This window comes from Dendroctonus ponderosae, unplaced genomic scaffold (genome assembly GCF_020466585.1).
Source record: "Dendroctonus ponderosae isolate FM_Combo_2020 unplaced genomic scaffold, Dpon_F_20191213v2 Dpon_F_20191213_1, whole genome shotgun sequence".
Classification (NCBI taxonomy): Eukaryota; Metazoa; Arthropoda; class Insecta; order Coleoptera; family Curculionidae; genus Dendroctonus; species Dendroctonus ponderosae.
In genome coordinates this window covers 9,130,822-9,149,751 of record NW_026017110.1, presented here as the reverse complement: position 1 = coordinate 9,149,751, position 18,930 = coordinate 9,130,822, and the positions used below count along the sequence as shown (strand labels likewise).

The window sequence follows — 18,930 nt, the reverse complement described above, 5'->3', positions numbered from 1 at the left end:
TTTGCATGAGTTCCGTTATCGCACTCCGTTTCTAACCGCTGGTCACTTTTTTCTTCGTATATGATTACATTGAGGCTACCGAATCGCTCCCTGCGGCCATAAATGATCCATTTTTATGATGAAAATTGCAATATTTAGTTGGCTTCAGGCCCTCTTTATGCAGTGTTCCTGGCGAACTTTTGGTATCAGGTCTAATTCCTGAAGAATTGTCGTTTTTTGGAAATATATTTTCAAGGCCCATCGCTCTAGATGTCACCTGTTTTTACACGCTTTAACACAAGGTTTTAAAAAAATTAAAAAATTCAGTAAGTTGATGGTTGCCGAAATGAAATACCCTTTATAGTCACAATGTAAGCGAGACTAATGTTGAAGGTACTCAAAAAACAGGAATCATCAATATGAGGAATAATTGAAGAGTAAATTCGTGTACTTATTGTCTTGTGTCTTCTGTCCGGCTTTTCTTGGACAAATTTGTTAATTCTTCAAAATCTGCGAAATTCGTTATTATTAGAACAAAATTATGTTCTGCAAATTGTTGTCCATTCAGTCAGAAGAAAGGCATTTAATTGACTTTAAAGGATAACTTTGACACATTTAGTCCGGAACTTAACTTTCACAGGTTTCAAATTGACTTATATGAGACATGTTAATGCATGATTTGGAGTAGCATTAACGCTTTTTTTAAAATAAGCAGCAAAAAAGTGTAAGTTTTGACAGATTGCTTTGAGATTTCTCAAATAGACTTATTTGATACATTAAATTAGTTAGTTGTACCGAAAATGTATTGTGTCTTCATAAAATTGTAGTAAAGAAAGCCATTTAAATGACTGAAACATAACTTTGACACTTTAAATGAGTAAGTCATTTGACATGCTTCAAATTGAGTTTTTTGTGACATGGCAGGTCTCAAAAAGTCAAAGTCAAATTACACATTGAAAGTGTCAAAGTTATTTTTCAGTAAATTCAATGCTTTCTTTTGCTTCTAGTTAAAAAAAAAACTGTAGCATTGTCAAGTATGTAGGTACATCAAATGACTATTATTTTTCAAATTTAAAAAAATTTCTATTTTAAATTAATTTTCAAATTCCATGCTTTTACCAAATTTAACCGATAAATGCTCAGCGAAAACTTTTTTTTCCTATTATTTGGACGAGATGAGTGATAAACCAGAGAGTGATCTCTTAAACTTTTCATCAATTAACTGTTGATAACTGACAGTATGCAAAAAAACACCATTGAATTGAATGTGTAATATGGGCCTGCGCAGCATAAAACATTCTTAAAAAGATTCTTAAGCAGACAAGTCTCTGTCTTAAGCACAAAAATCAGGAAAACACTTGAAGACCCTTTCTTGTACAAACTAAAGCAAGTATTTGACGTGTCAGCTTTGAATTTTTTTACATGTTCAAATCGGTAATTTTGAGCGCTCAAATGGAAAAATTAATGTAGTCAAGTCCTCATTTCTAGCTGTTTTCGATGCTTAAGTAGGACACTTCAGTTGTGAATGCTCTGTACAAATAAGTTTTTTTGCACTCATCACACATTTTCCGGCGCACTCCACAGATAATCAGCCAATTGAAAAATTCTCGCGGGCAATTGAGAAAAACAATCTTGTCATCTTCCGGTTTGAGACGGAATATTTCAGTTTTCTCATACAAAAACCTGCGCAACCCACAGGCTTTATTGTGTAAAATCACTCACATCCCCATATGCTTGCTCTTGACCGACCACTGAAACTCCTTCCATCAGCGCATTGCATTACTTCAAAGGATAATCTAGTTTTAATTGTCGCGAATGACTCGGCAAAGCATTGAAGCCAGGGTCAGGTAGAAGTGTATTCACTTATCGTTATCTTAAACAAGCGTTTTATTTACTATAAGTATAACTGGCGCACTGGCAGTAAAACCAGAGACCGGCAAGTGAAGACATTTTTTTAAGTTTCAGTTGAAAAATGGCGTTGCGTTGGGGAATTGCTTCTTCTGGCTTAATTGCTAATGATTTCGTCACTGCCTTGAAGGGGCTGCCGAAGGAAGAGCACCAGGTCGTAGCTGTAGCAGCCCGATCTTCAAGCAGGTGAGTCTTTCGTCTTATTAAACGTACACATTATCTGGCAAAGGCACCTGAAAATGGGGTCATATCCGTTTTTTACAACTCATACTGGGAAAAAATAACCTATACACTCGAACAACTGTGTGGTTTGGATAACTTCGGGTGTTCCCACAGTATTGGACTTGCTTTTTTTTGCAAGCAAAAACTGACTGTTTTTTCTGTTGTTTCAGTGCGGAAAAGTTCGCCAAAACCCACAACATCCCCACCTTTCACGAAGGCTACGCAAACCTAGCGAAAGACCCGAATGTTCAAGTGGTTTACATCGGAGTCCTGAACCCGCAACACCACGAAGTGGCGATTTTGATGCTGGAAAACGGGAAACACGTACTATGCGAAAAGCCGTTCACTCTGAACGAAAAGCTGGCGCGCCAAGTGATCGAAGTGGCTCGCAGGAAAAAACTCTTCATCATGGAGGCGATTTGGTCGAGGTTCTTCCCCTCCTATCAGGAGGCGCGCCGACTGATCAAAGCTGGGGAGATTGGAGACGTCAAGTACGCCTCAGTAGCTTTTGGAGTGAAAATCGACAAAGTGGAGCGAGTTACCAACAAGGACCTGGGCGGAAGCGCCACCCTGGACATCGGCGTTTATATATTGCAGTTCCAGCAGTTTGTCTTCCAGGGGCTTCAACCCGAAAAAATTGCAGTGGCCGGGCATCTGGACGAACATGGGGTGGACGACGCTGTATCAGCTATTTTCGTTTATCCAGACAACAAGACGGCGGTGGTCAGCTGCAATACCACAGTGGATCTGCCCAATGAAGGTGAATTGATGCTTATAGGCAAAGCTAGTCACTCATAAATGCCAATTTGTTTGGAAGCTACTTTGATTTATATCATGCTAATTCATAAAAGTACACACAAAGTAGGACCAATCGAGACACGTTATCAAACTGGCATTGCGACATTCTTTGACTGAAAATAAGACGATCAGTATAAGCTTTATTAAGTAAAAATGTGCTGTGAATTGATTCCTGTGTAAAACTCATGTTTTGATCAACTAACCGAGTTCAGCCGCTTTGGGCAAGTGACGATTTCTTGCGTATCTTAGTACAAAAACTACCAAAACTTTTTATTTGGTAGCTGGAACCAAGTTATTTTTTCAAGTTGACATGCGTATTTAATAGTATTTACCATTTCCAGCGGTTATCGTTGGCTCTAAAGGAACCATCAAACTGCCCACCTTCTGGTCGCCACTCACCTTAACGCTGAATAGTAAGGTAAAGGAGTTCCCGCTGATCCCAAATGAGGGCAAATTCAACTACTACAACTCGGCCGGACTGGCCTATCAGGCAATAGAGGTGCGAAAGTGCATACTGGAAGGTAAGCTGGAAAGCGACGTCGTTCCACATGCGGAAACCATCCAGCTGGCCGCCTGGATGGACAAGCTAAGACACGAAGTGGGCATGAAGCTGCCGCCACCGTTCGAAGACAATTAAACTGCTTCTCAAGAATTTTCTGTTCCAGATTAAGTTTATGCAATGAATGTATATTAAAGTAATTTATGAATAGTTTTTAATTTAATGAGAAGTGTTTCTTGATTTTAGAGTTTAACATCAAAAATGTATTGTTTTTTCCCTGAAGTACTTGGACTGAGAACCGAGCGAATACAGAAGTCTGCGGTCTACACTAGTATTTTGAATCGTTGTTCTCAATTACCCGCTTCTCCTCTACTGCGTGTTACGGAAGTTGCTGTCAACCACCAAAAGGCAAACGTCAGAAGGACCGTTTTTTTCGCGTTTTTTTTGCAACTGGAGCCCCAAACTGGTTTTAATAGATTGGTCCGGTCTTGGTCAACTGGAAGTGGGATTGAGGACCCCAATTTCACCTGCGCGTGTTCTACTCGCAGACACGCACGCAAGGCCTCACGAAAATTTGCTCAAAAACGGCAATAATCGCCAAAAAACGTCACTTACCCATTAATTAAGATACCGGACGCTCCTTCCAGGCTCTAATTCACAGTCTCCATTTATGCAAAAAAAAACAGGGTTTTCCCCGAAAAAACACACTCACTTGCACCAAAACTGACTCCCGTTGCTCAACCGAAAACAAATGACAAACGATTCCGATTAGCCGGAGCATCGGCGCCATCTAGGCTGTGTGATTTAAATTTAAATAACTGTCATGCATTTATTAAACATTAAACGTAACTTTTTTAAACGCTTTTTTACGAAATATCAATGAACATTCATTAATAAAGTGCACAGTAAACTTGGAGTCAAAATTGGAATTTTATTGGCCTCTTTTTTGGGGACAAAAGGGAAATTGCATGTTTTTCGTGAGGAAATTCACCCGCAAAACCATTTAAATCCGCAATATTTAAATAAAAACCTCACTCCGATAAAATCCCCACATTTTCCGTACTTAAATTAAAGGGGCGCATTCACCATTCGGCTCAGACAACAGGAAACCTTGCTTTAAACCTTAAGAAACTGATCAAAATCGCAACCCTACAATCATTTCGGCCTCAGAGGCTCCTGACCATTCCAGACGTCGATTTGCTGCCTTTTTATTCAAAAAAATAACACGTTTTCTCCCGACACTCACTTGCACCAACAGTGAGGCGTTCGAGATTTGCTTCTTCGTCTTCTTTGGGGTAGTCACGCGCAAAACTCTCTTTCCGTGTAACTTTAGCATTCTACATAAACAACAGAACGTTCACGTTCTTTGGAACTGATTTATTCAAAGAAATATGCACTTTTGCAGTATTTTCTTCAGTGATTCATCAAACATAATTTCTCCAATATTTAAGTGAACTTAACTCATTTTACTAATTAATTACTAATTGACCGATGACGGTAGACAAAAGTTTAAAAGGCTCAGAAGTTTTCTTGTGAAGATAATTTCATATGAATAGAAAAAGCTGCCGCTTTAGTAGTAGTTATAGTATAGGTTAACGCATAACAGCCTTATCAAGCAAAAGCCATAAGTTTATCTGAGCACCATTTAAATGGTGATCCGGTTATTAAGTCAGTGAAGGATGGCGCTTCGATGGGGAATTGCATCAGCAGGCAACATTTCAAGCGACTTTGTGCAGGCCCTTAAAGGGCTGCCCCCCGGGGAGCATCGCGTGGTTGCTGTGGCAGCCCGCGCCCTTCAACGGTCAGCAGTCGCGCCCTTTGGTCCAACTTCTCTACAGCTACTCCTCTTTTTCTGCAGGGCGCAGGAGTTTGCCGGGCGGCATGATGTCGATCGTCCTTACGAAGATTACCGGGCGCTAGCTCAGGATCCAGACGTCCAGGTGGTGTATGTGGGCGCGGTGAATTCGCAGCACTTTGAGGTGGCTACACTGATGCTGCAGCATGGTAAGCATGTGCTTTGCGAGAAACCGCTCGCACTTAACGAAAGACAAGCGAGGAGGATGGTGGAGTTGGCGCGTAGCAGGAACCTGTTCCTGATGGAGGGGATCTGGTCCAGGTTTTTTCCTGTCTACCGCCGGGTACGCCAGTTGCTGGATGCGAGCGCTGTTGGGGAGGTGAGGCAAGAAAGATAATTCGATATTGAACCGCATTAAATCTATCATAGCAGCCCTTAAATATGATAAGAAAATTGAACCGGTTTTACACGTTTCACTTTAAGTGAGAAAACACAAAATTTAAAACGAGGTTTTCGATTCCTCATCTCACTTCATTCCATACCAACTTGGACTCTTGTCTGCTTCAGCCCCGATTCGTCTCAACAGCGTTCGGAGACCGTCTGGAAGACTTGGACCGCGTAAAGCGCAAAGAGTTAGGGGGCGGGGCCACTCTAACTCTGGGTGTTTACATGCTGCAGCTGCAACAGCTAGTATTCGGCAATCTTCAGCCATTGAAAGTGGCAGTAGCCGGACATACAAATGAAGAGGGCGTGGACGTTGCAGCCGCAGCCACTTTCACCTACCCAGGGCAAAAAATCGCCGTGCTCAGCTGCAACGCTTCCTTGGAAATGCCCAACGAAGGTGACTAGATGCAGTGGTTTATCGGTGCACTAATTGCAAGCATTGCAGCCTTGATTATCGGCACAACCGGGGCCATTCGGATACCGGACTTTTGGTGTCCGACCAGCTTCAGCTTGAATGGAGAAGTCCGGAAAATGCCGCTGTTGGACAACCAGGGTCCGTTCAACTACCAGAACTCGGCAGGTCTTGCTTATGAGGCTGCAGAAGTGCGACGCAGCATTTTAGCTGGGGAAATTGAAAGTCCGCAAATGACTCATAAGGAGTCTATCCAACTAGCTGGATGGATGGACTTGATTCGCAAGGAACTAGGAGTGAAGTTTCGATGCGACTTTGAAGATTGGGACAGCAGTGAGCTCAATTAATATTTTATTATCTACTAGCATTGTGGTGGAATATCAGAGTCCACAATGCATCCGGGTTCTTATCGCTAAGTAACTATTAAATCTTAGTATATAAAAAACATTTCTTAAACCCTATGTAGGCAACGAAATATAAATATTAATGTAGTCAATAATAAAAGGGTGATAATAATTGACACTGGTAAAAGGCGATTTTACTTGGCCACGCATCCTTTCCATAAAAGCCCCCCACAGGCCATCGATACTATAAAATAGACGATCACAATTACTATTGCGGCAATAATCACATAGAGCTTGATGTTCTTCCAGAACATGGATCGAGCCAAGGTTCGGCTGGTGTGTCTAAACGATACGGACTGGAAAAGACTTGATTCAACAACAACGAAGAAACCCTGCCCATACAACTTACGCCCGTTTGCAAATCATTCGCCTTGTTTACCAGGAGCTCCAGTCTTTCGCCTCTCATAGCAACATTATCTGAAATGTATCCGATTTGCAACGAATGAAGCGGCTAATCCATCCACAAAACCGTTGGAAACTTTGCTAAGTCGACATCAACATTTCAACTAAAATGCTTGCAGGAATACCGGAAAATTACTTTGATTGCGATTCCTAACCAAACACTCTTTAGTATTTGCATTTAAAACCAACCGCTTTTTCTTTAAATTGCCGACTTTTTGCCAAACATCGGCAATAAAAAATCGGGTATTTGTTTTTACACCGATCCACATTCTGAAATTAAATCCACTTCCATCTTTGTAAAGGATAGTAAGGTTTGGTCAGTAGATACTTAATAATTTCTTATATTAATTGTCTTAATAATTCTGCAATTAAGCAAAAACCGAAATTTGTTGCTCACATTGTGGCTTCAGAAGGTGGCATAGAATGAGCATCAGACAGCTTTAGTGTCCCAATCCTAACATCTTCAATATAATATACCTAGTAAATAATATTTTGTGCGATTTTAAATACTTTTTAGGTATTTTTTAAGTAATTTGCATCATATAGAGGAGAAAAACTCAGGTCTGATCGACGCCATAGACGTAATTGAGGGCGAAATCATCCGAGAAACAACGCAAAATATGTTTTCTTCTGCATAGGTACCATTTAAATCGACTTATTTTCTCATTCATACATCCAGCAAATTTAAAATCCAAGCAGATAATCTCATTTGATAAATTTACTTGAAATTTAGTAATCTGTATGAAGAAATATTACCGAATACTTTCCCAAAGTATGCATCAGAAGTCTGGGGATGGTTTCTCCCTCGGCTTTAGTGCCTCAATCGCAACCTCTTCGAGCCTGGTTTCGTAATTTGGTAAAAAAAAATCTGGGGCTCTAGCAGGACGTTTCGGCCTTATGGCAACCTTCTTCAGTCCTGGCATTACTGTCTCGTTAGTAAGCCACTCCTTTTTCCCAGATTGAGCGATTTGCAAGAATTCATTCTTATCAGACATCGGCTTTCGATTGGCGCAAGTGCGTCGTTTACGTCCTTTACCAAGCTTCTTGCGGTATTCTTTAGTGTTATTGTATTATATCCGCGCAATCTTCTTATATTTGGCATCTGACTGACACAAACAACAGATTTTATGCGGTCCTAATGACGTACATATCACGTTGTTTTAGGTATTCCTTAACTAATTTACGTCATATGGATGAGTGAAACTCACGTCTAACCGACGTCGTAAAGCCGCAATACTGGGGAAATAATAAGCAAGTACTATTGCGCTTTTCCATGCATAATGTACATCGTAGGTACTTTTAGCTGCAATGTCAACTTATCAAAGTTTCCACGGACAACTTTCCCGCTTACTGGCTCATCTAATCGGTAGTAAGTGGTAATGCGCCACCCTACTCACCAATATTCTTAACCATGATGTTTTTCAACTCGTCCAGTTCGCTGTGGACCTTGGAAATGGTGTCCACATCGTGACTTTCACTGTAATGCTTCATTTCGGTCGCCAACACTCTGGCAAAGTCCGAATTCAATGAGTAGGCCAAAGCGGTGTCAGCGCTAGGCCCGTAATGGGCCTGAAATCGCCTCTTGATTTCATTGAGAAACAGAAAGGCTCTACTGCGTGCGAATTCCTTAAAGGAAATGGGGCTCATTTAGCACATTATAGAAACCAAAGTATTTTACTAGTTTTATCAGATAGCAGGAAATCGGAGCCTTGAAATTACCGCTATCTCAACTCAAGCGATACCCACAATAAACAAACAGTTGTTGAAAAATACGACTGAGCAACGAGTGAAGACCCTTGGGTGTAGTTAATGAGTATGATACCTACATTGTCCGATATGCACATGTAAATGATGCGGTTTTCGCATATGTAGTGGAATAAGTAGTTGCCATGAGAGTAGGTCAGTTTGTCGTCGTATTCTGGTATTTTGGCAATGATTTGTTCGGTCACTTCAGCGAAGTTTCCAGCACAACTGGCGTATTTGGCCAAAACAGTGGTTCCCCTTGACACAACGCTATAGAGGATCGGCATCTTGAAAAATCAAACAAAAACCTGTACTACACACGAATTGAATATATTAGTAGGGCTTCGGTTACCTTCCTGGGGGGCTAGTGGCATTAATAAAGGAAAAAATCGCAATTTTTAGACCAAGACACTGTGTTTTGATAACAATGGACACGAATCACTGTCACCTACTGTCACTTACTGAAAGGACTTGACAAAGCTGACTTTATGGTCAAATTCTTAGTCGACGTTGTCAGGCGCTCGGGAATTACCCAGCTTTTTCCAAGCAACTTGCATTCGTACTGTGTTTTTTTGCGTAATTTTGCTAGATTTTCTAAGAAGTTTCTGAGAACCAGCAGCGTAGGTTGACAAAAATGTTTCCCTTTTTGCAGACAAAGGGATACCATAGCCACTACAGGTTATCTAAGAAATTTTAACAGCACGATGCGGCAACGGAGCTAGCCAAAGCAGCTGATTGTCAAGCTTCGATCAGCTGTTAGAGTCACAACCGAGATCTGTTGACTGTTTTTGAATGTTATTAACAACAAAATCGCAATGAATGACCAATTGCCGTCCGAATTCGACCTGGTCATTGTCGGTACTGGTAAGCAATTTATTTCAGTTCAAGATATTTGCCCTTCATTTCGGAATGAACCTTTTTCTCAATTTCCAGGCATGATTGAGTCAATAATCTCAGCTGCAGCCAGCAGGATTGGCAAAACAGTGCTGCACATCGACAGGTAAGACACTGAACGGCAATGCTCTAAGAGAATAGTTCAGCCTTCCTTTGTTTAGCAACGATTACTATGGGGGACTGTGGGCCTCGTTCAACTTGGAGGGTCTCCACAACTACGCCCCAAAGTCACCAGAAACTAGTCAGGGGGGCTGTCCAGCCCTAAACCACCTGCCTATTGGCAACGCGGTTTCCCATATCGGCCACTTCGAGAGCAATTGGCATGTGCCAGAGAAATTAGAGCCTCCCGAAACTGATATAGAAGGAGATTTGGAACAGATGAACCTGGAGGAGAGTCGGGGGAAAGAACACAGCCAGGAGAGTTTGCTGAAGATTTCTAGAAAATTCAATATTGATCTGGTGCCAAAGGTGAGTAAACATCCACCTATATGCCTGCCTTAGTTGGCTTGAAAACTGGGGTCTTTGAAATGCAGCTGCATTATGCCAGGGGTAGTTTTGTGGAGCTGCTCATATCCTCCAACATAGCTCGGTATGCGGAGTATCGGAGCGTTAGCAGGGTGCTGACTTGGCTCAAAGGCCAATTGGAGCCGGTGCCGTGTTCAAGAGCCGACGTATTTTCCAGCAAAAACGTATCGGTGATCGAGAAGCGACTGCTCATGAAGCTTCTCACTTCCCTGGACCGCGACTTGGACGCAGGTAAAATGTACGTCTTACCTCGCCTGAGTTTTAACTTTCGTTCTTCCAGACGACGACAAACCGGATACTTTCCTACAGTTCCTCCAGGCAAGGAAAATACCTCCTAACTTAGTTCACTTTGTGCTTTATGCGATGGCCAGAGGCTCAAAGGAAACCTCACTGGACGAGGGAATTTCCAATACGAAGCGCTTCTTGGGCAGCTTGGGGCGTTTCGGCAAAACCCCCTTTTTGTTCTCCATGTACGGAAGCGGCGAAACACCTCAGGCCTTTTGCAGGTAACGGCAACTTTTCCACGAAGCGCCTTAGTTAAACTCAGTCCATCCTCTGAAGGTTGAGTGCAGTATTTGGAGGCGTCTTCGCACTAAATCAGCCCTCCCTATCGGGTCTCAAACTGGAGAACCACAAAGTGGAAGCTCTGCTGAATGGAGACCAGGAAATCAAAGCCCAGCACTTCGTGTTGGGTGCCGAGCATTCGCCTTCCCAATTCCTCGCTTCGGTTGCAAATGGCAACCAAATTTCCAGAGCTGTGTTCGTTACCGATAAGTCGTTAATCCCTAGCGAGCAGGAGCATTTAACGCTGCTAGTTTACCCGCCGGATGACAAAAAGCCACTGGCAACCATCGTGGAAATGGGCCACCTAACAGGGACATGCCCTAAGGGCTTCTGTAAGGCCCCAATAACTTTCCGACTATCCTATTGTCCTTTCTAAATACCCGATTGTTTCAGACTTGCTTCATATGACAACCAAGCTAGTCTCCAGCCCTAAAGAAGACTTGCAGCACATAGTCAGTAATCTATTAGGCGGCAATGAGGAGGATGGCAAGCCGAAGATATTGTGGTCGTGCTATTTTAGCCTGCCGGAAGCTGCCCAACAACAGCAGATGCAGGATTTACCCGAAAATGTATTCCTCTGCAGCGGCCCTAACTTGGATTTGGATTATGATGCAGCCATTCACAATGTAAGTCAATATTTGTTTACGCAACTTGTTATTTCAGTATTTTCCTACAATTTTTATTAAATTTTATGACAAGTTAAGATCTCAAGAGAAGATTCTTAGGAAGTGTGTCTCGAAATCCTAAGTTGATTAAACCGAACTTGTAACCACACAACACGATAACAATCCGCCCTGAACGCTCTGGAAAAAGGACGAATTTCTTCAAATTTGCGTGGATAGTGGCTAATACATACACTTGCAGGCGAAGGGGATATTCGAAAAAATGTATCCTGGTTTGGATTTTCTACCTCGCGCCCCCGATCCAGATGAAATCATCATCGGAGGAGAAGAAGAAGGCACAGAAACAATGACTGATGAGGACACTAAAGAACCAACAATGAATTCATAGAAGTGGTGTTGAAGTTTTCTAATGGTAAATGCGGCAAGTGAACTATTAAGGATATAAGAGTAAAAGTATGTACAATATCATTCTGGCTGTGAATTAGCCCCAAGCCTGTGTAGTGCAGTAGTGGAGAACTAGTTTGTTGTCCGCATTGTAGCACTCGTAAAGGTTCTTCACAGTCTGGTCTGGAGCAGGAGCGAAAGTTTGGTTCACATAAACAAACTGCAAGATACGCCGTTTAGTGACCTTACCAGCAACCGGAAATTGCTTACCAGTTTCTCATTAGAGTCCAGCTTGAGGTACTTTTTTACAAACTCGATAATCCACCCCACTGGCTTGTCGCTTTCCACTGTCCACTTCTTTTTCTTCATTATGGGGGCATTGCCTGTGGGCTTGAGGAGTATATCCACTGAAACAAGTCCTCCTCAGTGTAAAATACCGGAGTGAATGCTGATTGCTACCTTTGAGTTTATCGCCTTTCTTTGCGTCAGTTTCTGCTCCAATTTGCAAAGACTTGAGGGCATTTTCCGCCTCTTGAACCCCAGCAAGCGATTCGGGCTGACTCATTTCTCTCTTATTTGGACTCAATCCATAGATAGAGACAAGTAAAGACTCAATCAATAGCTGCTACTGCTATAAATGTTTACATTTGTAGTCTGTATGTCAATGTCAGTGGGAAAATTGAATTTCTAACCAAAAAAAAATTAGCAGTCTCCTCTAGCGAACAGCGGTCGAATAGGTGCAGAAACCTGTGCAATTTTTCAAATTCAACTTTCTTGAGTGCCATGTAAAAATTAGCATCACCAAATGTAAGCAAAATAAATGTGAAATAGTACTCGTTAAGTGTAGGTTATAATTTTGGCGCAAATACCCGTTTGGACTTTTTAATTCCAGAATTCTATTTCAATCTTAACCAGTTTCCTGGCGCCATCTACTACAAACAACGGGAAACTCGCACAGTTTGAAATTTAAACGTCTCCCGCGTTGCTCTGAAATGTTTCGCACTTCCGGCTTCAATTTCGCGATTGTTTTGAATTTGTTTTAAACCCTGTTTGCCCGGATCGCAAAACTAAGATCGCGCAACTGAATGATGTGCCTTGAGGCCTTGCATTTGGTGGATTGGCCCCAGAACACCCAAACCTAACCTTGAAAACTTTGTGTACAAACAAACATGGCTAATAAGTCGTCTCCGAAAAAAGTGGTGAAAAACATCGAAAAGCCGCGATTGGTGCGGCAAACTTGCAAGGTTTTTAAACACTTTGAGCCGGCTGTTGACTTGAATGCGTGTCGCGTAAATTTACAGGCCGTAATTCCGTTAGTAAACGTTGAGAGTGAAGAAGAGGTGGCCGTCCCACCAAGGCGATTCCGAGCTAAACCACCCAGAAATATTCAGGTCTTTAAGAGCAGCTCTTCTTCCAGTTTGGAGTCCAAAGTGGATAAATTTTGCAACCGATCAAAACCCAATGCTGCGGCGAATAGAAGAGCCAATAAGTCCCACAGGGCCGTAAAAACCGCCAGAGAAAATGCTTCCTCGGTGCACCCGAGAAGCGCAATTTTGAAATCGGTTACAGACCCTGCTCTGATTCATCGAGAACGAAACTTAAAGGCCCTGAAACAGGAAATTTTGGAGAACAGAAGACCCACAATTGCGCAAACCGGGCAGGGCGCTAACAGCCCCCGGTTGGCGGTTTTGAAGTCCGAAATACACCAATCCAGAACTGACAATGTTTTCCACAAGAAAGTCCTGATCACAGAGCTCCGATCGGAAATCGCTCAGTACAAGCAGTTCAGCAAGTACCAGGTTTACAGCAACTACGAAGGAAATGGGGCAGAGAAGAAGGAACATTCAGAGCCACTGGACAACAGTGCAAGAGGTAAAAAGTTGGCTGTTGTGTATTAACTGCTGCTCTAAAGGCGGTTTTTCTGCTTTCAGATAGGCAAACTGAAGCATGTTCAGACAGGGGGTAAGTGAGCACTTTGGTTTTTCACTGTAAATTCTGAATGCAATGGTGAATGCGCCCGATGATAGTATAACTTTTCCGGTAGCAGCATTGTTTAAATTTTCGTAGCTTATTGGTTTTAGGTTTTGTCATTCGCAAGCACCTCTTTTTTTTTAATTGCCACGAAACGTTGGCAATTTTAAGCTGAAATCAGCTGATGAGAACAAACAAGTTCAAAAGCGGAGCTTGCGGTGGCATGGACAGAAAACGAGTTTTTCTTCAATCAATTTTTCGAAAATGTAAACATTCGAGCTAATCAAGGCTGTTGAATTGAAAAAGCCCGAGCTAATTGGACGGCCACCGGGTATAAACAAGCGTTATTAAGCGTCCAATACAAGCGCAAATAAAACTGGCATTTTTAACGGTGTTATTTAAAAAAAAAACCTCAATATTTGGCTGTTTTTGTCAATAATTCGTTACAGGTGTTTTTCGGTGCATTTAGAATCAGGTAAGTACTTGATTTTTTAATTATCTCTTAAAGTAAGTAGCCCTTGTTCTTAACATTTTAGCTACAATTTTGACTAATCCTTAAGTCTCCTACTCCTAGCGAAATTGCGCTGGACTTAGCCAAAGAAAACAAGTTCTCGATCCCATTCCACTCCACATATACCTACCTACCTGCACTGTATTATTATATAGATATCGAAAACCGCAAATAATACGAAGTTAGTTAATTGGCAAAAAAGTTGGACAGTGAAAAGACTAATAAAATTGTGAATGCATAATTAGTGCATCAACCAAAAAAAATGATTTGATTCCAGCTACCAAATAAAAAGTTCTGGTAGTTTTTGTACCACGACACGCAGTAATTCACCACATGTCCAAAACTGATGAACTCGTTTGTTTCATCAAAATATGAGTCTTACATAAGAACAAATGCACAGCGAGTTTCACCAAAATACATCGTACCATTCTCCCGATATTTCAAAAAAGATAATTTTTTTGAAGAACTTTGACCATCAATAGCAGAGGAGCCAGACATTTTTTGTTAATAAAAGTTAGGTCAGATCGTCTTCTTTTGATCAAAAGAATATGGCAGTACCCTTTTGATCATGTGCTTACGGGATACCCTGTATAATCTCTAACCCTTCTTGAATTGTGGGCCCGCGAATCGCGTACTTCGGCTAAAAGCAGATTATCGAGGGCTTCTTCTAAATAATGATTAACTTTTCCTTCATTTAAGCTACTTCGTGTAAATTACGGTTTTCGATGCCCTCATACTGGGCCCTTCTTAGCTTGGACACAGTGTATACAAAATCCGGGTATATCAAACCGATTTAAATTAATTTTGCTAGCTAGGCGTTCTTTTCCTCCGTCCTCGGACCTCAATCTGAACCGGACCAAAGATAATCGTTAAAGCTTCAGGGACATCAATAATTTGAACAATGCGCTCAGGTTTTCGCTTTCATTGCGATCTCACCTACAGAAAAGGTCGACGTTTTATTACCGAAATCGGCTGATTTTTTTCATCCTGCAGACCCAGGAATCGATAATCTAAAGCACAGAAAATATTGCGCAAATAAAGTGCGCCCCATTGATTATGATCGATATCAGGAAAATGAAAAAAACGACACAGATTTGCGGTTATCTGTGAGTAAATAGCGCAAGCTGTAGGTTGGGAGGTGATAAGCCTGGTAAATCGGCGTTCTCATTGATGTAAAGGGGTTATTGTGCCTCATCGATCTGTCTGAACATGTTCAACCTGGGGGCGAAACGGAAGAAAGTAGGGAGAGGTCGAGCGTGGCCCCTCGAGGCTGATCACGCACCGTCTACCGCTCGCCAGATCGAAAATGAAATATAGGACATAGAGTGAGTCACGTAGCTGTTACTGATCGATCTTGGATCGTCCAAATCCATGTCTAAATTTGAAATGGCATTGACTCCACCTCAGCTACCGATTTACATGTGGCGCATTTCCAAGCGGATTTTTTCAACTATGCGGAATTGCACCTGATATACACCCAACAGGTGACCGGGCTGGAGTAAACAACTTTCAATCGAGATGCCAACTTTCCATTCGATGTTTCACCGCACTTTCTAACCGGGCTGTTTATACTTAGACGCTCCTCTCATCGGTTTCCGATATCAGCGCTCCTTTTTTCCAAGGCCTTTTAGCTGTCTTAAGAGAAATTTGCTTGCCTCGGCCGATACTTAATATCAATGCTACCTTGCCCAAAACTTTAACAACTGAACTTACGTGAATTAACTTCGAAGTTGAAGTAAAACTGCAGAATGTGTTAAAATCCACTTACCTGGAAAGAAAAGAAACAATCAGTAAAACCTACTATTATCAGAGATTAGTCTACTAATCTGTGCTATTATGATCAATAATGGGGATAATCCGAATTTGGCTACAGCAGTTTTAAATTGTAACAGTAAATTGCAGACAATGAAATTTTAAGTTTCATATATCGACTGTAAACATCAAAAATTAAGGCTCAGTCTTCCATAGCCCTGCGCGTCTTTCCATAGAACATTTTATCGGATTATAAATTGTAATTTATGTGATTCCAATGGTAAAAACCTTTCTTGTGTCCTAGAAGCAAGGGCGCATCCAGTCGGGGGGGTCATGGGGGTCATGACCCCCCCTTGTGCTGGGTTTACAGCGACTAACGCTAATTTTTCTAATTTCATACACAACAAAAGGCTGAATTTCTACTACTTGACCCCCCTGACTCGAATGCTGGATCCGCTTCTGCCTAGAAGTGGGATGTCAGAAGAAATATAGCATGAAAATCTATTGGAATGTTGAAATGAATTACCTCTCCTCTCTCCTGCCAAGTTCATTATGAGATTTAATATTAGCTACTAATAGGTATTTAGGTTGGTCCCTTTTTCTATGCCCTCAAGTTTATCATTCATGGGATTCATTCAGTACTTCTTAAATATCTTCCGCGTTAGCGTCATGTACATATAGGGTGTTCAGCTAAGGATAGTTCTCGATCATTTGTCAAAAAGAAAAACACTCGAAATTGTTTTAATGCGCTAATCAACTAATTAAAATTAATTCAGCTACTTGTCCTATTAGATACTGTTTTGGGAAGGGACATAACTAGACTATTTTGTTTGCTCAGTTTGCTCCTGGACATTTTTTCGAGCGAAAATGAAAACTCTGTGAGCCACACACACTATACAGATCTTAGCGAATTAAACAATGGGGGCGATTCGTTGAAATTCAACCGAACAATACAACAATGAGCAGCCGGTTCACATTATTGTGATCGTAGACGTCATGGACCGTGGAGCAAAACGAGTCATTACCGAAACAATGGCGGGACTTTTCCCAGGCTGTCGTTTCCTTGACTGTCAGCCGCGTATACAACCCGTTCTAGTCCAGTGCGCGACCTTAGAAACTCAAACCTTTCATTGTTCCATTACATTTCAACCAAAACAACAACACGCCGTAATTAATAATAGCGTTTGCAAATCACTGAACTGAAATCGACTACTATTTCAAACTCCCCGGTAACGATCGGTTCTAGCTTCTACTGACGTCTAGGAAACGTCAGTTTGACAACTATAGCTTTTTGACAGTGACGCAATCATTATCGTCCTTTTCCTATTACTTGTCCATCGAGAGAGACGAAAATTTGATGCTTTTAACGTATGTTTTTTACTTGTTCACTTCAACGGTTCATTTTCTTGGTATATTCACCACCATTATATGAGTTCTCCATTTTTTTCCTCTATTTTCTTCGTAATTTGACTGCAGATTTACCACCACGAAAATAATATCCTTTAGCGCTCAGAATTAACGCCAACAATTAAGGCAAATGAATAACGTAACTGAAGAAAGTGACTTAATTTTCCAATCAATTATTTACATTCAGCAAATTTAACCTCACTTTTGGAACTTCAAATGATGTTTTCAGTCAAACGCCAAGTTGTGGACTGCTCTCGTAAAAAGTGAATTATGCAAATAGGCTTTCGTTAACTAATGTGAACGAAATGTGCAAAAACACATGATTTGACAGACTTTTTAATGCTTTGTTGTCCTTTCTGTGTTTATTTCAATTTTTTGCCCTTATTTGCCGCTATTTTCCAAATTTTTGTTTTAATAAGACCAACAATTTAATGAAAACAATCCATCCAAATGATCAGTTTAGAAAAATCTGCATAAACATCAACGCATCGAATTTCATAATTTTCAGAGAGAAACCACTTGACAAATTTTTGAATTGAAAACCGCCGATTTTTAAATCAATGGCCGCGAAAATATTAAGCATTTCATATAAAAAAGATTGAAAATTTTACATATAGTAGACAAAAAGTGAAAATTTTCATCGAGCATATCGATGTATAACCGACGAAATTTGGCTTGTAGGCCTGCGCCGCACCACGCAGTGTCGCCGTTTGGGCCTACTATGCGGCTGCTGTTGCCCCGGCCGTGGACTTTCCTATGCCAATATCGCAACGAAAACCTTTAATTTGTCGCAAGCTTTTTAGCAGTGAAGCAATAATTGTCGTTCTATTTCTTTTACTTGTTCACCGAACGCGATGGAAATTTGAAAAACTAAACGATGTTTTATCAAAACACGATGGATTCCTAAAGTTGAAAGATATGTTTTCGGTTTTAAATGGAGAAATTCTACAAAACCCTATGATAAGTTTTTCTACTTACAAAAAAATTGTTAGTGATAGACCGCAAAATTGTACAGTGGAACATTTAAATAAACATTTAGTGATTTCATGCTTGAGATACTAATAATTTCACTTGTTTGTTTCTCGCTTTTATTTAGAATAAACTTTACCTTTATTATATAAAAAATACGTTTAAAAAAATTAAATTTTTGACCCTATTGAAGGAATTTGCTGCATTTTTAATGCTTTTTTGAAAGAAATCAATTTGCTTTCAAGACCTTTTTTCGACAATTTTGGTGCTTTTTAATCCTGGATCTACTAATGACCGATGTTTAATTTATCGGCAATCGTATATACTTTCCTGACTGTGTTTCAATTCCAAATCAAATTCATTCCTGGGTTTCAGTCATTTATTGTCTCTATTTATCAATCAAAATACGTTTCGGTGTATTTTTCCACCATCATCAGTTTTTATCTGTAGCGTTGTTGCTGCTTTAAGCCTTGGCATACATTTTTACATACGTGAAACGTATTTTGATTGATAAATAGAGACAATAAATGACTGAAACCCAGGAATGAATTTGATTTATCGGCAATGAAAAATAAAGATGGTTTTTAAAACTTCTTTTAAACCATATGATGACAATAATATTCAACGAAAAAAATGGGGAGCAACGCTCAACCTGGCAAGCACGCAATATGAAAGAAAATCTTTCGCACCAATCTCGGACATCAGTAAATTACAATATGGCGTC

At 40.9% G+C, this 18,930-nt stretch overlaps 6 protein-coding genes and 1 long non-coding RNA gene across 7 annotated transcripts in view; 4 read left to right on the top strand and 3 right to left on the bottom strand.

The window, feature by feature from the left end:
- Window positions 1-1,812: 1,812 nt before the first annotated feature.
- LOC109534808 (trans-1,2-dihydrobenzene-1,2-diol dehydrogenase) lies at window positions 1,813-3,732 on the top strand. Its single transcript, XM_019900590.2, has 3 exons — window positions 1,813-2,073; window positions 2,280-2,869; window positions 3,249-3,732. The coding sequence occupies exons 1-3, from the start codon at window positions 1,952-1,954 to the stop codon at window positions 3,542-3,544; spliced, it is 1,008 nt and encodes a 335-aa protein (XP_019756149.2). The 5' UTR covers window positions 1,813-1,951; the 3' UTR covers window positions 3,545-3,732.
- Window positions 1,849-4,185, bottom strand: LOC125502500. Its single transcript, XR_007280257.1, has 2 exons — window positions 4,022-4,185; window positions 1,849-2,120 (listed from the first exon to the last, which is right to left on the bottom strand). It is a non-coding gene; the product is annotated as an uncharacterized LOC125502500 (long non-coding RNA).
- A 795-nt stretch (window positions 4,186-4,980) lies between these two features.
- LOC109533561 (trans-1,2-dihydrobenzene-1,2-diol dehydrogenase) lies at window positions 4,981-6,404 on the top strand. Its single transcript, XM_048660765.1, has 4 exons — window positions 4,981-5,207; window positions 5,265-5,580; window positions 5,769-6,042; window positions 6,091-6,404. Exons 1-4 carry the CDS (start codon window positions 5,086-5,088, stop codon window positions 6,402-6,404), a joined length of 1,026 nt encoding a protein of 341 aa, XP_048516722.1. The 5' UTR covers window positions 4,981-5,085.
- LOC109534810 (vesicle-associated membrane protein 7) lies at window positions 6,396-9,085 on the bottom strand. Its single transcript, XM_019900593.2, has 5 exons — window positions 8,959-9,085; window positions 8,690-8,893; window positions 8,261-8,489; window positions 6,811-6,878; window positions 6,396-6,757 (listed from the first exon to the last, which is right to left on the bottom strand). The coding sequence occupies exons 2-5, from the start codon at window positions 8,891-8,893 to the stop codon at window positions 6,596-6,598; spliced, it is 663 nt and encodes a 220-aa protein (XP_019756152.2). The 5' UTR covers window positions 8,959-9,085; the 3' UTR covers window positions 6,396-6,595.
- A 241-nt stretch (window positions 9,086-9,326) lies between these two features.
- Window positions 9,327-11,680, top strand: LOC109533558 (rab proteins geranylgeranyltransferase component A 1). The gene is made up of 8 exons (XM_048660761.1): window positions 9,327-9,470; window positions 9,540-9,606; window positions 9,662-9,968; window positions 10,034-10,256; window positions 10,306-10,531; window positions 10,587-10,921; window positions 10,983-11,215; window positions 11,454-11,680. The coding sequence occupies exons 1-8, from the start codon at window positions 9,422-9,424 to the stop codon at window positions 11,598-11,600; spliced, it is 1,587 nt and encodes a 528-aa protein (XP_048516718.1). The 5' UTR covers window positions 9,327-9,421; the 3' UTR covers window positions 11,601-11,680.
- Window positions 11,604-12,265, bottom strand: LOC109534811 (autophagy protein 12-like). Its single transcript, XM_019900594.2, has 3 exons — window positions 12,056-12,265; window positions 11,867-12,003; window positions 11,604-11,816 (listed from the first exon to the last, which is right to left on the bottom strand). Exons 1-3 carry the CDS (start codon window positions 12,159-12,161, stop codon window positions 11,694-11,696), a joined length of 366 nt encoding a protein of 121 aa, XP_019756153.1. The 5' UTR covers window positions 12,162-12,265; the 3' UTR covers window positions 11,604-11,693.
- A 94-nt stretch (window positions 12,266-12,359) lies between these two features.
- LOC109545888 overlaps window positions 12,360-18,930 on the top strand; it is a 50,944-nt gene continuing 44,373 nt past the window's right edge. The window contains exons 1-2 of the mRNA XM_048660747.1: window positions 12,360-13,468; window positions 13,528-13,558. Of these exons, the coding sequence (XP_048516704.1) occupies window positions 12,766-13,468; window positions 13,528-13,558 (734 nt within the window). The 5' untranslated portion in view covers window positions 12,360-12,765. The remainder of the gene's footprint in view (window positions 13,469-13,527; window positions 13,559-18,930) is intronic.

Coding starts and splice junctions, on each gene's coding strand:
- LOC109534808 (XM_019900590.2), top strand. CDS start 1,952: ATGGCGTTGCGTTGGGGAATTGCTTCTTCTGGCTTAATTGCTAATGAT. Junction 2,074..2,279: donor GCAGCCCGATCTTCAAGCAG/GTGAGTCTTTCG, acceptor CTGTTGTTTCAG/TGCGGAAAAGTTCGCCAAAA. Junction 2,870..3,248: donor AGTGGATCTGCCCAATGAAG/GTGAATTGATGC, acceptor TACCATTTCCAG/CGGTTATCGTTGGCTCTAAA.
- LOC109533561 (XM_048660765.1), top strand. CDS start 5,086: ATGGCGCTTCGATGGGGAATTGCATCAGCAGGCAACATTTCAAGCGAC. Junction 5,208..5,264: donor GCAGCCCGCGCCCTTCAACG/GTCAGCAGTCGC, acceptor CTTTTTCTGCAG/GGCGCAGGAGTTTGCCGGGC. Junction 5,581..5,768: donor ATGCGAGCGCTGTTGGGGAG/GTGAGGCAAGAA, acceptor TGTCTGCTTCAG/CCCCGATTCGTCTCAACAGC.
- LOC109534810 (XM_019900593.2), bottom strand. CDS start 8,893: ATGCCGATCCTCTATAGCGTTGTGTCAAGGGGAACCACTGTTTTGGCC. Junction 8,490..8,689: donor ACATGTGCATATCGGACAAT/GTAGGTATCATA, acceptor ATTTCCTTTAAG/GAATTCGCACGCAGTAGAGC. Junction 6,879..8,260: donor CATCATGGTTAAGAATATTG/GTGAGTAGGGTG, acceptor GATACATTTCAG/ATAATGTTGCTATGAGAGGC.
- LOC109533558 (XM_048660761.1), top strand. CDS start 9,422: ATGAATGACCAATTGCCGTCCGAATTCGACCTGGTCATTGTCGGTACT. Junction 9,471..9,539: donor CCTGGTCATTGTCGGTACTG/GTAAGCAATTTA, acceptor CTCAATTTCCAG/GCATGATTGAGTCAATAATC. Junction 10,532..10,586: donor ACACCTCAGGCCTTTTGCAG/GTAACGGCAACT, acceptor CATCCTCTGAAG/GTTGAGTGCAGTATTTGGAG.
- LOC109534811 (XM_019900594.2), bottom strand. CDS start 12,161: ATGAGTCAGCCCGAATCGCTTGCTGGGGTTCAAGAGGCGGAAAATGCC. Junction 12,004..12,055: donor GAAAGGCGATAAACTCAAAG/GTAGCAATCAGC, acceptor GACTTGTTTCAG/TGGATATACTCCTCAAGCCC. Junction 11,817..11,866: donor TGGACTCTAATGAGAAACTG/GTAAGCAATTTC, acceptor CGTATCTTGCAG/TTTGTTTATGTGAACCAAAC.